General features: G+C 53.7%; 1 protein-coding gene across 11 annotated transcripts in view; it reads left to right on the forward strand.

Annotated features, from left to right (window-relative positions):
* The window catches only part of UAP1 (UDP-N-acetylglucosamine pyrophosphorylase 1), a 33,224-nt gene extending 18,343 nt beyond the window's left edge, over positions 1-14,881 (forward strand). For 4 of the 11 annotated variants that reach the window (XM_080648835.1, XM_080648836.1, XM_080648832.1 and 1 more), the window contains 6 exons: positions 4,302-4,495; positions 5,241-5,381; positions 5,962-6,150; positions 7,012-7,062; positions 9,631-9,697; positions 11,361-14,881. In XM_080648835.1, the coding sequence (XP_080504961.1) occupies positions 4,302-4,495; positions 5,241-5,381; positions 5,962-6,150; positions 7,012-7,062; positions 9,631-9,697; positions 11,361-11,453 (735 nt within the window). In that variant the 3' untranslated portion in view covers positions 11,454-14,881. Of the gene's footprint in view, positions 1-4,301; positions 4,496-5,240; positions 5,382-5,961; positions 6,151-7,011; positions 7,063-9,548; positions 9,698-11,360 lie in introns of all 11 variants that reach the window. The other 7 variants (XM_080648837.1, XM_080648834.1, XM_080648828.1 and 4 more) reach the window with 3 other exon arrangements.
* The last annotated feature ends 1,827 nt before the right edge of the window (positions 14,882-16,708 follow it).

The following is a 16,708-nucleotide window of genomic DNA, read 5'->3' on the forward strand; positions in this document are numbered from 1 at the left end:
TTAACATAATGCTCTCCAGGTCCATCCATGGTGTTGCAAATGGTAGGAGTTCCTTCTTTTTTACCACAGTGTAGTATTCCATTGTGTAGATGTACCACAGTTTTCTAATCCACTCATCTGCTGATGGGCACTTAGGCTGTTTCCAAATCTTAGCTATGGTGAATTGTGCTGCTATGAACATAGGAGTAAGAGGGTTCCTTTTTCGTCACATCCTCTTCAGCACTTGTTGTTTGTTGTTTTGTTTATTAGAATCTATACTGATAAAAGGGTAATATGCTAATTAGGGTAGACGTCTTCTGGACGTCCTTCTGGACAAAGCCACAGTGGCTGCGAGGGCTGAGGCTCAGGCAGCCATGGGCAGCTGCGAAGGGCCCATGCTCAGGCCAGCAGTGGCAGCAATAGCGGGGAAATGGTGCGGTGCCTTCCCCTGATCCGCCAGGTTGCCTCCCGCACAGGGAGGCCAGACTGCAGCTTAGGCCGAGGGCTGAGGTGGTTAGGGTAAATTAGGCCAGCAGGGGGGCAAGTTAAGGTTGATCAGGCCGGCAGGGGGGCAAGGCAGGGGTGATCAGGCCAGCAGGGGGCAAGGTAGAGGCAATCACCCTGGCCGGGGGGGCAAGTTAGGGGTGATCAGGCTGGCAGGCAGAGGCAGTTAGGGACAATCAGGCAGGCAGGCGAGTGGTTAGGAACCAGAGGTCCTGGAGTGAGAGGGATATCTGACTGCTGGTTTAGGCCTGATCCCACAGGAGATGTCCTAAACTGGCAGTCGGACATCCCCCGAGGGGTCCCAGATTGGAGAGGGTGCAGGCTGGGCTGAGGGACCCCCTTCCCGTGCACGAATTTCATGCACCGGGCCTCTAGTAATTTTATAATATTGACATGAAGGGAATGTCTTTCTGACAAAAACAAATTAGATGGCATAAATTTAAAAAGAAGCCTTGCCACAGAGACATGCCAGATCCCTGGTTGGAGATTTTCTGTTATAAAGATGTCCTTTCTCTCAAAATCTATCTACAGTGTGAACCTGGAAGGGGTGTCAGCCCGTTTGACCTCAGAAATGAGCACCCGAGCTCCAGGCCTCAGTCAGTTCCAGGCTTGAGGGCTCCATCACCACTTCTCGTTTTAGTATCATGTCACATTATATATATACTCGTAGCCCTGCACACGAATCCGTGCGCCAGTAGCTTGCCAGTAGCTCGCGGCCACCCTCCAGTAGCTCTCCGCCCGCTGCCCCACCCTCCTGTAGCTCCCTCCACCCCCCCCCTCATAGCCTGCTGCCCCGCCCTCCTGTAGCTCTCCACTGCCAGCTTGTAGCTTGCTGCCCCACCCTCCTGCTGATCCGTGATCCGGTCTTTACACGGTCAGTCGTTACGCTTCAAGGCATAAGGGCCATTTGCATATTCCATCTTAATTATATAGGATTTTCAATATACATATTTTTTATTGATTTCAGAGAGGAAGGGAGAAGGAGAGAGCGAGAGAAACATCCATGAGGAGAGAGAATCATGGATCGGCTGCCTCTTGCACGCCCCCCACTGGATATTGAGCCCACAACCCGGGCATGTGCCCTGACTGGAAATCAAACCATGACCTCCTGGTTCATAGATCAACGCTCAACCACTAGGCCCCGCCAGCCAGGCTCACGTCACGTTATTAAAGCAAACCCCTTACCGGAGTTAAGTTTGCTGGTAGCTAGGAGCTGTGATTGGTGCGCTGACTTTCATGAGTGTGCTGGTCTCACAGTCACTCTTCTCCACGCCTCCAGGTCTGTGTCTGGAACCAAATGGGACTGGGCTGCTGTGTGTCCAGTTCCTAGAGGCATCAGAAACTACTTAATAATCTGTCCTCCCACCTTTTTCATTGTAGTAAAATCAAGACATAGTTTTAAAAGCCTCCCAGGTTAGGGAGAGTCACAGTGCAGCAGTAGCATTCTTTGCAGTACTTTCTAACCAGGCTCCTGTCTTGTGAGTTAAGCTTTTTAAGGAATGAGAGCCTTGAGAATAGACTATAGCAGTGGTTGGCAAATCGTGGCTTGCGAGCCACATGCGGCTCTTTGGCCCCTTGAGTGTGGCTCTTCCACAAAATACCATGGCCTGGGCGAGTCTATTTTGAAGAAGTGGCGTTAGAAGAAGTTTAAGTTTAAAAAATTTGGCTCTCAAAAGAAATTTCAATTGTATTGTTGATATTTGGCTCTGTTGACTAATGAGTTTGCCGACCACTGGACTATAGGGTGGTGTGGTTTGCACAAAGCTGAAAGGGAAGGACCATTGTGAGTTAAAGATCATTTTCTAGCACAAGCCTGCACCTCCCGCACGCCCCAGGCACCCATCTCCTACCCTTTAAGGGACCCCACGAGATTTGCAACCAGGGGAGCAACGGGCAGCAACAGCTTGTCCTGGGCCAGCTCCCCGAGCCTGTCCCCAAGGCCCCTTTTCTCTCACTTCCCAGTGAGCCAGAGCAGCCCGCCTGGGCTCTCCTGTGGCTCTTCCCCTGTCCCGGCTTTAACAAACGCCCTCTCAGACTCCCACGCATTTTCCAAAGCGGCACAGGGACTTTGAGGCTAATGGGTTGTAGCTCAGCTTTCAGGGTTTGGCTTGTGACAGCAGAGCAAGCTCTGAATCCTGTGCTGTCTTTTCTGAATAATGCCAGCTGACCTCTACCTTCGTGCAGTGTACAGATGCTTTCTTTGTGATTTAGACTTACAGTCCTTGGAGGTTAGTAATTGTCATGGAAGTAAACCCTTCACCCTGAGATGAACACTCGGCATGTGTACAGTGTGCAAGCTTCCTGCTGTTGCCATGGCGGTGGGAGTAGGGGGCACAGAGGGGATTGGGAAACAAACCTTGTACAAGTTTGTTTTTCTCACGGGACGAAAGGAGTCGATTCAAACTCCCAGGTAGGGAGATGCCCGCTGTGGGCAGGGAGTGGAAGGCAGAGCTGATGGAGGGGTGCGCCTCAGAGAGGCTGTGCCTGGCGTGCTGTCCCCTCCAGCTCCACCCCTTCCTTGGTAGAAGGTTCCTTTTCACCGAATCCTGTGCTCCTTTCAGGGCAAATAGTGCAAGGACACAGCGGGCAGCCCACAGCGTGGCCTCTGGCCTCTGGCTGTGGGAACCGAGCCCTCACTCCTGCCTTCAGCCGCTGGCAGGTCGGCGCTGGCTGTGCTGACTTAAGGCAATCAGTTGCTGGAGAAAAGTTGTAACTTTACCGATTTGATTTCATCTGTACTTAGCAGAGACTTTTCACTTGGAGGCAGGCTGGAACGTTGGTGAACAGGCAGAGCACGCAGTCCCTTCAGCTACTCTTTACTGTGACCCTTCTGTGGCCCTTCGTGTCATTGGATCCTGACTTCAAAGTCGTTCGCTCACAGTTGTCTCCTGAACAAGTTAGATGTTTAGATGAGTTGTGTGGGGTTGGGGTGGCGGGTGTCAGAAGTACCTGTGAGGTGTTTTTAATGAAACACTCTTACATTTCCACACACCCCTTTCTCTCAGCTCCCCAGCCTGGAGCCATTGACAGAAGGTCCACAGCTGGTTTGCAAACTTTTTTAAAGCATAGAACCTCTTCAGACAAAACCTAGCGAGACAAAACCTAGCGTGGGACACAGATCAGTGGGGTGGGCCTTTCGACCTGCCTCCCAGTGACATCCCTCAAACAAGGAATATGCTGTTTCCATGAATGAAAACGGGGAAAAAAAAAAGCCTTTTTCAAATGAAATAGTGATCTGGCAATATAAAATGAGAGGCAGAAGGCCTTACTTTTTGTCTTGTGAATCTCAGAGATATTTCATTCCATTTATTCTCAAAGTAGCTGAGTGTGGTTAAGGATACATTAAATAATAAACATAAAGGTATTTGGGGGACGTAGGCTTCTCATTCAGTTATTCCCAGTTCCGGAGATTCCTGAAAGGTGTCCCCGGTTTGAAAAGTCTCTGCTAAGTATAGATGAAATCAAAGCAGTCAAGTTAAAACTTTTCTCCAGCAACTGATTTCCTTAAGTCAGCAAAGCCAGCGCCGACCTGCCAGCGGCTGAAGGCAGGAGCGGGGGCTCGGTTCCCCCAGCCAGAGGCCGGAGGCCCCCGTGCTGCGGGCCGCCTGCTGTGTCGGGGAATTGCTGCTCCCCGGGCAGTTAGCGATGAGCCCCCGTCCAGTTGGAAGGGAGTCTGTCAGAGACTGTGCAGGGGTCGGCGATGGTCTGCCGCCAGCAACCCCCTGCCTGGTAAGTGCAAGTGCACCCGGGGCTGTGGAAATGGCGGATGGGCACGTAGCGAGTGTGTGTCTTCCTGTGCTGTTGTCTGCCTGGGGCAGGTGGTGGAGAAGACGAACCCCACAGAGCCAGTGGGCGTGGTGTGCCGCGTGGATGGGGTGTACCAGGTGGTGGAGTACAGCGAGATCTCCCTGGCCACGGCGCAGAGGCGAGGCCCGGATGGACGGCTGCTGTTCAACGCGGGGAACATCGCCAACCATTTCTTCACCGTGCCCTTTCTGAGAGACATTGTCAAGTACGGCAGGGTGGGCGTTGGGATTGTTGGTTGCGTGAGAAGTCGGGAGATAACCCCAAGTCCAGTCCTGCAGAATTTGTCCACTTCCTGGGGTCACCTCTACCCAGTGAAATGTCCCTGGCACTGGCGGTCAGTGAGCTGGGTCATAGGAGCCCCTCCCGGGGCGTAAGCTGAGGGCACAGTCACCCCTTTTCTTATCTTCCCTCCTGCCAGCGTGCTAGGCCTTGGTGAAGCGAAGGACAGACACGCACCCCGTCTCTCCCATAGCTGGACACTTTGGAGACACATTTGTCCCACAGCTGCTGAGCCAGCATCTGGGACGTGCAGAGGGGGTGGCAGTCTACGGGAGCTGGTGCCGAGGAGCCTTAGGAGCCAGTGCCTCAGAGAGTGAGGGCGCCGGGCCCTGGGCGGAGCGTCTGCCCTGCCTGCCCGCCCGGGTTGTAGAGTGAAGGGCACAGGGTGGCTGCTCAGTCAGCCTGGCCCTCGGCATCCCCTCAGTTCCCAGCGGTTCCCAGTCCCCTGTGCTGCTTGTGGCCTCGCTCCTTCATCCGCAGTGACTGTCGGTGCTCCACTTCCCCCACACTTGGAGGGCCCCCAGGGGGAGAGTTGGGGCAAAGAGGAGAAGGTTTATGAACGATGGGGTCCTGGGAGGCGTTGGTGTGACGGGTGTGGTGTGTGAGGCCGCACTTTGGCGAGCGGGCCTCGGAGGTCTCCCCCTCGCAGTGGCCGTCTCTCTCCTGCCTAGTGTGCACGAGCCGCAGCTGCAGCACCACGTGGCTCAGAAGAAGGTTCCGTCCGTGGACTCCCAGGGCCAGCTCGTGAAGCCCGACAGGCCCAACGGAATAAAGATGGAGAAGTTCGTTTTCGACATCTTCCAGTTTGCACAGTAGGTTAACACAGCCCGTAGGGTGGACCGAATGCCTCCAACCTGCCTTCCCCGCCCAGGCAGGACGCTGCCTCTGCACACTTGACGCCAGTGCCGGTGTTGTGACGGCATCAGAGCCCCGTCCATGAGTGTGTCGAGTTGCCCGGAGGCTGTTCCTCATGTCAGTGGTCTCAGCAGGCTGGCCCTCCTGCCCTCGCTCTGGCTCGGTGGCTACCAGGCCCGCTAGAGTTGGCCCTGGGTTCAGGCGTCTCCCTGCCTGAGAGCAAGTGTCACAGCGAGTGTTCTTAGATCCCGTAGCTCGCCAGGAAATCTCCGAACTGACCAGTATGAAAACGCAGGAGACAAATTAGCTAAGAGTTATCTCACCAAATACATTCCTAAATCATCCTTTTTCTCCCCCAGAACAGACACTAACGGGATTTTTTTGCACCAAGATTTCTCGTCTCTATGACTAGTTATTTCTTGGAGCCTTTGTCTGGGCTGCGTGGAGACCCGCAGGGGGAGTGGAGCTGGGCCGTGGGGGCCGTGCTCGGAGCAGCTTTGTTTTGTAGCCAGGCATCTCTGTTCCTGTCCCCTGCAGGAAGTTTGTGGTGTATGAGGTGCTGCGGGAAGATGAGTTCTCCCCTCTGAAGAACGCAGACAGTCAGAACGGCAAGGACAACCCCACCACGGCCCGGCACGCGCTCATGTCCCTGCACCACTGCTGGGTGCTCAACGCCGGGGGCCACTTCATCGACGAGAACGGCTGCCGCCTGCCCGCCATTCCCCGGTGAGTGTGTGCCCCCGCCCTCGCTCCTGGCCGCCTCCTCTCTCTCTGTTGTTACCGCCTCTTTCAACAAGGCATCCCTGCCTGGTGTGGGGGAATGCCTGCTCCCCTCACAGGGGTTGGCGGAAGCCCTTGTGTTCACACACGTCTCCTGGGCGTGAAATGACTCCAGCTGAGCAGTAGTTGGAAGGTGACCCCTCTGGTGTGCCTCTGGGTCTGGCTGTCAGCAGCAGCTGTACCACAGGTCACTGCCCACACATCTGGGGGACCCCCAAAACTCCTGCCACCCCCCACTCCTATGAGACACAGGGCCACCGTGGCAGCGTCAGGTCATAAGAGAGGCGCCAGGAAGGGAAATGAATGGCACTGAGTCCCGAGTCCCAGCCTTGAGAAATGTTACAGATTTTAGAAGCTGAAACAAGGGGATTGTTAAGAGCTATTCCTTTTAGGCTAAACCTTATGTTTTATGATAAAACCTTCACTGGCCCCTGGAAGCCCCTGCTAAGTCGTTGGGTTTCTGTGCTCACGAAGCATGTCCTGCCGGTCAGTTGCACCCTCGCGGATGGAGTGTCTGGCTGGGTGCACAGAGTGCTGAGCGCGGCCATGCTGGGCCTGGCGGGCGGCTGGTCTGGCTGTGTCACCGTAGGGGCCGGCCAGGGCCGCCCTGGGCATCTCCTCAGCGAGCCTGTGGGCGCGTCAGCTGTCCTTGCTTCGTCTTGGCCATTGATTTGTTTTTCAGCCCTCCCTCTCCTTTGCTGAGTTTATCCTTCACCACCCATCCTGCCTCCAGGCCAGCGGAGTTCCAGTTCCCTCCTCGTTATGTTTGATTTGCTCTCCCAGTAATGCTTCTTTATTCCCACCTAGCACCGCTGCGCACGGACAGCCCGAGGCCGTCACAGCCGGGGTCGCGGACAAGTAACTATCCCCGCCTCCTGCAGCATGCGGTCGGTCGGGCTGCGCTTCTCCCTGAGCTAGTGTAGCGCTGCCGCGGGCGGGGGCGGGGCTGCGGTGGGCGCTGCTTCCTTGGTGGCAGGCATCTGTCTGGACACTAATTCAGCGCAGTGCATGCTGGGCACGGGCAGCATGCCGTACTAAGACCCCACAGGCGTCTGAGCCGCAGTGAGCATTCGCAAGTGAAGGTAAGGCCTGGCGCAGGTGCCCGGCCGGGAGCACCCGCACAGCGACACCAAGTATGCTGTGAGGTGTGTCTCCTGGACTGGACATCACGCCTGAGGCCCCGAGGGGGCAGAAACTGTTCTTTGATTTGTTCTCATGCTAATAGCTCCCCATTTCGGTCTCTCTGGGTTAATATCAGTCACTTACTGTCCTGCTCCTAAGAAAGTGTCTTCTAAGAGCAGGTCATTTTTAGCTGGAGTACCCCATGTCCTCTCCCCTCTGGGTGCTGGCAGCATCTGAAAAGCCATGGTCTGAGTAGCTAGAGAGAGCGGCACATGCTTGTTGCTCCCCCGCAGGGGGCAGGCCTGGTTTGGAGAGTAGGTTGTTGAGATCCCTGGGGACTGTGCCAGGCAGGGTCTGGGGCCTCGTCACCTGCCTTGCCCCCTGCCCTTTGCCTCGCCCTGCGGAGGCCAGCATGGCTGTCAGGTCTGGGACGTGGCTGTGCCAAGGAAGGGGACGCCCAGAGCCGGCTCCTGTCTTCTAGGAGCCCTGGGTCGGTCATCCTCACACCAGGGGGACTGGGTGCAGCGTCTGGAAGCAGCTGCCTTTATGATTTAAGAAATAGATTTTCGACCCTAAATTTCCTTCTCTATTGAACCACACAGCTTTGAACCTGAAAAGTGAGCGTTTCTTAATTATACAGCTGCAAACACCCTCCAGCATCTCAGTTAAGATACAAAAAGTTTTAAAGTTCTCCCTGTTCAGGTGCTTTGCGCTAGTACTTTTCTCCCCGTTCCCTTTAGTTCTCTGTGGTGGGGATCTCTGTGGTGCAGAGGGAGGTCATGTTCAGGCCAGCTGTGTGTTCCTCGAGTTCAAAACCAAGTCCCTCGGCCTCAGGTTCAGGTTCAGGTGGAACTTCATTTTCCCATGTGGCGTATGTGACCCTGAGCTGCCCAGGGAGTCTGTGCCAGATCTCTGGAGCTCTCGTGATGGAACCTGACACAGGTCTGCAGAGCCATGCGCCCCACCTTTAAAGCATCTTTCCTCCCATCAGCCCGAGAGCCACCCCCACTCAGGCCTCAGATGCTGTCAGCGTGCAGATGCCACGGGGCTCGTGCGGAGAGCAAGCGTTTCCTGCAGCCCCGGGAGGGTCCCAGTGCATGTGGGTCTTCACCTTCACCTGAGGTTACACTTGCTGACTTGAGAGAGGGGAGGGAGAAACATCCATGTGACAGAAGCGTCGGTTGGTTGCCTTCTTTACATACCCGACCGGGGGTTGAACCCCCAGCCTAGGTATGTGCCTGAGCAGGAATCCAACCAGCAGATGCCCGAGAAGCATCATTTTCTTTGAGTAAATGAAGGAGGGCAGGCACTGTGGAGTAGCAGTCAGGGGAAGGTGGGGCTTGAGCTAATCTAGAGGATGGGAGGTGGAGCTTGTCATAGGGACCTGGTGGGAATGACCTGGAATAACCCAGAGTGGCCTGGTCTGAGTGGCGTGGCAGATGGTGGTCCTAGGAGCAGGACATGAACGCGAGCACCTTGAATTCAGCTGACGGTTCTGTTGGAGAAAGACCGGGCGTGGCCCACTCAGGGGCTCGGCTTTGGGCTGGGCTGTCGTTTGAGGCCACGTGTGAGCACAGGGACGGAGAGGGGTCTCCAGGCGGCAGGAGGCCAGGCTTCTGTGCACCTTGGGTCCTGTTGTAAAGCTCTTGAAATGGCGAAAACTCAGAGGTCTCGTGACTTTAAATACGTTTTTAACACTGTTTGTTGCTCTGTGCCCGGTGATTGAGATACTCAGGCTTGCAGGTGCTGTCAGTGCTGAGCGTGACCTGAAGGCGGCGCTGGTGACGGGCCTGTTGTCGCAGCCACGCGTGGCTACGGGCACTTGGAACACGGTCATTGTGATGTGAATTGAATTTTAAAATTGAAATTCAGTTTTACAGTTTCCAGGAGGTCAAGTTTGAGTGCCCATGTGGCGAGTGGCTGCCGTACGGGTTGCATCGTTAGGGTCTTTGTCAAACTTGGTGCCTCGCTCTCTGGGTGTGGTAAGGAGTAAAGTGAAGTGTGAAGGATCAAAGTACCTGGGGACATACCCAGAACATGTCTGTTAGTCCATTGTCCCTTCTTTGTCAAATTAAAACTTGGAAGCGGTAAACAGTGAGATGTCCAGGAGGCGCTGCGGCAGGCCCCGGGGTGTCTGCTGACCCTGACCGTGTCCGGGAACCTAATCCTCTGGGCGCTTGGTGGTCGTTGGGGCTGTTAACAGCAAACTCTGTTCTCACAAGCTTCTCAGAGGAAAGCTCTTCTGTCCTTTCCCTCTGGCTGGCGACGTGGGGACAGTCTGTGACACACGCGGTCTCTCCCCAGCTTGAAGGATGCCAGCGATGACCCGATCCAGTGCGAAGTCTCCCCCCTCATCTCCTACGCCGGAGAAGTGAGTATCTTGGCTTTCCTGCTCCTTTTTAAAAGCAGAGTCTGGTTCTGTGTCACGTTTCAGTGGAGCTGCCCTCACAGGACGGAGCGTCGCGGGGACCCTTCCCTGGGGAGCGGTCCTGGCAGAGCCGCCTTTGCTCTCGGCCCTTTCCCCGCGAGTCCCCCGGCTCTGCCTCGGAGCCCACGGAGACGCCTCCACCTCGGTGCCTTTCCCTGGCACACTGAGATGCAACAGGCTTTTCAGAACATGGGCTGCCTTGTTGTGTAGATGGACCCATGGCTCCTCTTCCTTCATTTATTTTTTATTAATCCTCGCCTGAGAATGTTTTTCCCATTGCCCTTCGGAGAGAATGGGAGGAAGAGGGAGAAAGAGAGAGAGAAAAACATCCATGTGAGAGAGACACATCGACTGGTTGCCTGCCACACGTATCCCGACGGGCGGGATCGAACCTGCAACCCAAGTACATGCCTGGGACTGGGAATTGAATCTGAGGCCGATGCTCCAACCGCTGAGCCACACGGAGGGTCTGTTTTGTTCATAAACCTAGTGCTCTCGCTTTGAGAACCAGGGAGCTGGTTCTTCTGATGTGTGACGTATTTTCCAGATACCCCCCAGAGGCAGCCACCCCTCCCCCCATGCTTAGCAAGTGACCCGCACTGGGGACAATTAAAGGAAGAATGAGTATCATCTTATTAACTTTCGAGATTACATTATAATCAGAATAATTTTACTGTGTGTTGTCTATTTCATGCTGTTATAAGTGGTCATCAAGCTTAGTTTAAAGTGTGTACCAGATAGAGAAGATAGGTGTCACACGATCTCACCTTTATGTGGGATCAGATGAACCAGATAAACTGATGAACAGTTTAGCAGAGAGACTGAAGCATGGACAGACTGTGGGACCTGAGAGGGAAGGCAGGAGAGGGTGGGTGGGACGAGACCAGCCAAAGTCCTTGTGCGCATACGCATAACCCGTGGACACAGACAATAGGGTGGTGAGGGGGTGGGGTGGGGGCAGGAGCGGCTGGAAGAGGTAAATGGGGGAAAAAGGAGGACCTATGTAATACTTCCAACAATAAAGATTAAAAAGATAATAAAATAAAATGTAAAAAAAAAACAACAAAAAATAAAAACAAAAACAACCATCAATTCTCCACTGTCAGCTGCAGAGGTTTAAAGGGATTTGATGCCAACAAATTGCCAGGTCACTCAGAGTCCCACCCGGCTCCCTTTTAGACAACCTGGAAGTATTTGAAGGTCAGTGGGTACCAGGCTTCATTCAGAAATGGGTAAATGTCAGGCTGGTGTTCTTGGGGAGCCGGGAATGGTGGCAATTCAAAAGAGAAAGAAAAACACCCCTGACTGCTTTCTGTTCGACTCTAATCAGGTTCCTAATCCTCTGACCTTGTGCTAACTTTTTCTTACTAAGTTTTGGGTTTTATGTTAAATTTGCTCATGGCATAAGACTAAACTACAGGCATGCCAGGCCACCACATGAAGAAGTACTGCAGTAAGGAAAAAAGTGTGCACCAAGTCGGTTCTGACTGACTCACCCTCTGCGTCTCGGCCAGCTTCTGTCCTTCACACCCTGAAGCGGTCGCAGCCCCGCTGCCTGTGGCCGCTGTCGCTCTTTCCTAACCCGTTTCATCTTGCCTCCTCTCAGGGACTGGAGAGCCTCGTGGCCCACAGGGAGTTCCACGCGCCTCTGATCATTGATGAGCACGGGGTCCACGAGCTGGTGACGAACGGGCTGTGAGGCAGGCGCTGTCCTCGCAGCGAGAGCAGCTTCTCTTGGTGACCCGCCCGCGGGACCCGCAGGCCCTCAGGCTGCTCCTGCTCCGCGAGCCCCGCAGCTGCTGCACTGCCCCGGAGCTGTGGACTGGATTCAGGGCGTTTTTATGACTCTCAGCTCATTGAAGGTCTTATTTATATTTTCCAGTTGTAGGATATTCCCCAGCCAGGGACCATGCCGCCCTCGACACATCCTGCCGCTTTTTGTCCGCTCAGGGTGTGCCGCTCGGTCCTGGCTGGGCCTGGCCCCTCGCAGTGCACAGAGATAAAGTGCATTGTTCACGTGGAAAGGTTTCTATGGTACTGAAGGTTGGTTTTACTTTATCAAAAAGTAAACTTTTTAAAGAAAATAATCGGACAGGGAAATAAACTTTTAGTCTCTGTACCTTGAGGAATTCGTTGCGTTGGGAAAAGAGGGAACTTGGGAGGAACTTGAGATCATACAGACCCCAGGCTGCCACTGTGGGAAATGGCAGACACAGCGTCCTACCCAGCGCCGGGCTCTGGTCAGTTCTCGCAGGGACTGGTCCGCAGGCGCCTTGGCTGGTCTGGACACACATGCGGTGGCACAGCTGAGGGGCGGGGTGCGGGGCTGGCCCTGGCGCTTCCTGTCAAGGCTGGGGACCTCGTTCACCCCAGGGCTTCACTTGCCCGAGGGCTTGCGGTACGTCTCCCTGGGCAGGTTAAACACCGCCGTCCCATTAATAATGTGGTCATTAAAACATGGGCCATGGATTTGTGTCTAAAATAAGATTTGCATGAAAGTATTGAGCTTTATAAATACATGTTACAAACATTTATTGACCAAACGCATAAAATTAGCATCTGGATAAATGAAAAAGTCTACAATCTGTCTAGGAAGCGATGAAGGCGTTTCCTCTCCCCTGACAGGCTGTGGCGGGGGAGTCCTGGGAGGGCCTGGGTGTGGGAGAGGAATTCTCAGGCCTGGTTCCAGCACGTGGTGCTGGTGTCTAAGCTCATTTTCATGTGTTTAGCATATTTCCTGTTTTATCTCAGTAACAGCCCGATTTTGCTCTTTTCCATCCCATTTCTCAAAAAGATTTGTGAGGTTTGCGTTCTCCATCAGAGCAAGCTCCTGGCGGGAGGACTGACCTGCCTGGCTGCCAGGGGTTCCCCCGCTGCCCCTCCTGCACTGGGTCGCACTGCAATGGCTGGCCAGGTCTGGGGTTTGATTGTGAGGACCGTGGTGGGTCTGGGTGCGAGGTGCTAGTGGTCTGTTCCTTCACAAGCCCTAGTCAGAAAATACAGAATCGGGGAGATACTTATGAAAATAGGAGTTGGAGGCTTTGGCAGCTGAGTGGGATTAAAATCCAAGTGTCCCACTCCAGGCCCTGCCTTCAGGAGGCTGTGCTGCCCTGCCACGCCTTCTCACCCAGAGCCTTCTCACCCAGAGCTCTCTGGGCGCCGCGCGCCAGCGCAGCTACAAAAGAGTAAAGGCACCAGATAGCGCGGCCCTTCTGAAGCTGCGGTGCGGAGGAGGATGGAGAGACCTGGGGGGAGAGCAGGCCACGTGAAAGGCAGTGTGCTCGGAGGTGGGCCAGCCTGCAGCCTCCAGGAGGAAGCAGCCCCGGCACCACGAGAGACCAGAGGTCACGACGAGATGCTGCCGCCAGGGCCATCCCAGGGTGAAGTAAGGGGAACTGACCTCCGCGCAGCAGCAGCCGCAGTCACTGCTCGCAGGCTTCTGCCCACGTACTCCTAATTTACAGGAAGAGTGTGTGTGCGCGTGAACGTGTGTGTCTCTGTGGGTGTGCATGTGTATCTGTATGTGTCTGTGTGTGTGCATATGAGTGTGCGTGTGGTTGCAGGGACTAGCAAAGCAGTTCTGGGAATAACTAAACATTTGAGACCAGAGCTGGCTGGGCTGTATTTAGATGAGTGGCTGTGTAGTGGGAACGTTTTTCTCACACCCTCCCCCCTCACTACCGTCTCGGCACACGTGTCCACTGCTCGGAAGGGACACTGAGGCTCATGCACCTGGCAGTGGAGAAAAGGGCCTGAGCCCTAAATCGGCTCCGTCCGTTCATTGTGCTGTGGGTCGTGGGGCAGGGACCTCGCTAATGTGCTTCTTGGGAGTGAGAAGAAAACCCACACCTGTGGTGTGTGCCTTGGGGTGCCGGTGGAAGTTGGAAATGCACCCACAGGCAGCAGTTGTCAGACTGCTTTACTCATGGACCTGGTCTCAGTCAGGTGAGACGTCCAAGTGGCAACCACACCGAAGGCCCAGCGTGTTCTTGCGATGGGTGTCTGTTAGAAAGGGCGGCGTCTGCACTTCACTGACCTTCAAAGTGCTGTTCCGGCTGGCTGCTCGAGGCTCCCGGGCGTGGTGGCCATGGCCCCTGCGTGTCCTCCTTGGTCAGCCCTGGCCTGTCGGGGCTGCAGGGAGCAAGCCTTGCGGGGACAAGGAGGTCGCACTGGAGCCCTGGCGCAGGTGCGCGGCTAATCCTTCACACTTCCTGAGTGTAGACAGGCTGGTCCTGTGAGCCAGCTGCTCCCGGGCCTGTCCCACCGGCTCGGCCTGGGTGGCCTTTGCCGCCTTCCTGGTAGGTTGAGTCTGTGCAGTAGGAGTAGCAGTTGCCAATGCTCAGGCGATAGGAGGAAGCTCCACCCAGAGGCTCCAGAATGCTGCAGTCTGTGCGTACCCCAGGGCCCACGTCCCACTCCAGGACAACACTTGCATCTCCCCTGCCCCACTGCTCGGCAGGCACAGACCATCTGCTGTCAGCACTCGTATCCCAGAAGGACAAACAGGTCATGTGGTCTGAGCATTTTGCATATGAGACAACCAAGGACCAAAGAAAAGTGACCCTCCCAAAGTCCTGTGGCTAGTGACAAAGTTCAGACTGGAGTCTAGGTCAGCCAGACTTGGAATTGAGGGCTCTCAGTTCACTGAGAGTAATTAAAGGTTGAAGTGTGGACACAATGGTAGGAACTGTAGAGGAAGATGAGGAAGGGGGGAAGGGTAGGATGGGCCCAGATCCAAATTGTAGAAATTAGTAAAGTTTTCTTATTTTATACTAGTGCCCCGGTGCATGGATTCATGCACACTGAAAGGAAATTAATTAGAAGGTGGCTGGTGGGGCTGGGCGAGATGGGCTGGACACGCCCTGGAGCCAACCTCCCGCAGTCTCTCCCTAGCTGGCTGCACCTGGGGTGGTGCCGTGGCTCAAAGGGCGTCTGTAGAGTAAGCGGGGTCCCTCCAGCAGGTGGGGTCCTCGGCCTGGCCTGTGGCGATTAGGCTCTCTGACATCCCCCCAAGGGGTTCCGGAGTGCAAGAGGGCACTCTGCAAAGCTGCTGTCGTACAGGGTGTGGAATGCAAACGCAAGTGTGCAGTAAACCAGATTCGAGGCCAACAATGCCCCAGCAATAACATAACCCACGGCCCTGTGAGGAATCGGGCTCCCTCCTCTCTGGTTTCGGGGCGTGTCACCCAAGAACCGCTGCTGCCAAGTCACTGCAGCTCGGCAGCTCCTGAGTTGAGCGTCTGCCCCCTGGTGGTCAGTGCGTGTCATAGTGACCGGTTGGAGGGACACTTTGCATATTAGCCTTTATATATATAGATGCTCTACTCCTCCCTCTAACAAAAGTCCTTTGTTTCATTTGGACCCAGAATGTCAGAACATGGCTAAGCCCTTATAGCATGCAGGGGAGGAGATCCAGAGGCCCATCCCTGCTGTCATTAAAAAAATGGCTGGGGACATTTTCTTACTTTTACACTCTCAGAAGGTTTATATGGGAAATTCTTTTTAACTCATGGAGTGGAGCTTACCTAGTATTTACAAATCAACCCTTGACCCAAAGCGTAATGAAAATATCAATTTTCAGTTGGCAGGCCAAAAAAAAGTTCTATTTTAGACATCCTTATTTTTTCCAAGTGTGCAACTGAGATTATGATAGTTTTACATTTCTATAATAGATTTCTTTTTTACATAGAGCCTGTTTAGAGCCTCAAACTCAGCACACCAATTTTATTTTCATTGGATTCTTTTCTCTGAAAACTACGAATTACGTTTCTTTATGTTATTTCCCAAACCCGCTTCCCTTCTATTCTCCATCCCTGGGTTCTCAAGTGATTTTTTCGTGTGGAGACTGGACAGTAGCTGGTGCTGTGGTGCTGGTTGAAGTCCATATGTTTAACCAGCTGTTTAACCAGGAACACAGTCCGACCTGGTGGTAACCAGACCTCGGGTGTATCTGCAAATAATGTATCTCCCTCTCCCAGCGAGACCTCCTCATCTGGCTTTCCATAGACAGCGAGACTCTCGGGACAAGCAGGACACACCCAAATTACATCATTCACAACACTGAAAGTGAAAAATGGGAAGTCTTACCAATGTCCTATTTTTGTCATTCCATAAGATGTTTTTTGTGTGGTTGCCTTTTCTACTTTTTACATTTTCCTTGAGACATTATTTTCAAATGTACATTTTAGGGATATGATTATGTAATATTGTGTTTCAGATTTGGAGGCTTTGTGTGTGGATTCTAGAGACCCTATCTTTTCAACTAACTTCAAAATAGAAATTAAAATGCTGAGGATGGAGATGAAGAGCTGGAAGGCCAGTCCGATGCAGTTGGCCCTCAGCACCCTTCGCCCATTAACGCTCTCTGGGTGTTCTTTTGTAAATTGCTTCTTATCTTCATCAGCATCTTCTGTGAGATGGGTTAGGGATCGGACACCTGAGGTCTCATCTGCCTTGTGATGAACCAGAGCAACCAGGGCCAAGTCATGACTCCTTCCGGCCCCAGTCTCCTCACCTGCAGAGTGCAGCACTGTGTGTGTGTGTGTGTGTGTGTGTGCGCGCTTGTGAAGGACTTGGCTCCATGAGCTGCACGTGTATTTTTCTGTGACTCCGATAAATATTTCTAGTTGTACATCTGAGCCTCACTTATCCGTGCTTTCATCATTTCTGGTGTCCTTTTCTGATGTCCGCTTCCTATGTATTTCCGTTATATGTGTATTCCTGTCTCTGTGTTGTGGCTAGTTCACATGTACCCAGTGGTTGCTATGAGGCAGATACTGTTGTAACTGCTTTACATTTATTAGCTCATTTATTCTTCACAACAACCCTCCAAGCTACATATTGATAGATCCTCCCTCCCCCCAACTGGTGGACGGAGTATGACGTAACCGGCGTCTGCGCTGGGACATTCCCGAGACATTCAACCACCAATCAGCACGTGCCGAGTGCCCTGGG

The sequence above is a fragment of the Plecotus auritus genome (assembly GCF_963455305.1).
Source record: "Plecotus auritus genome assembly, chromosome: 12".
Taxonomy (NCBI): domain Eukaryota; kingdom Metazoa; phylum Chordata; class Mammalia; order Chiroptera; family Vespertilionidae; genus Plecotus; species Plecotus auritus.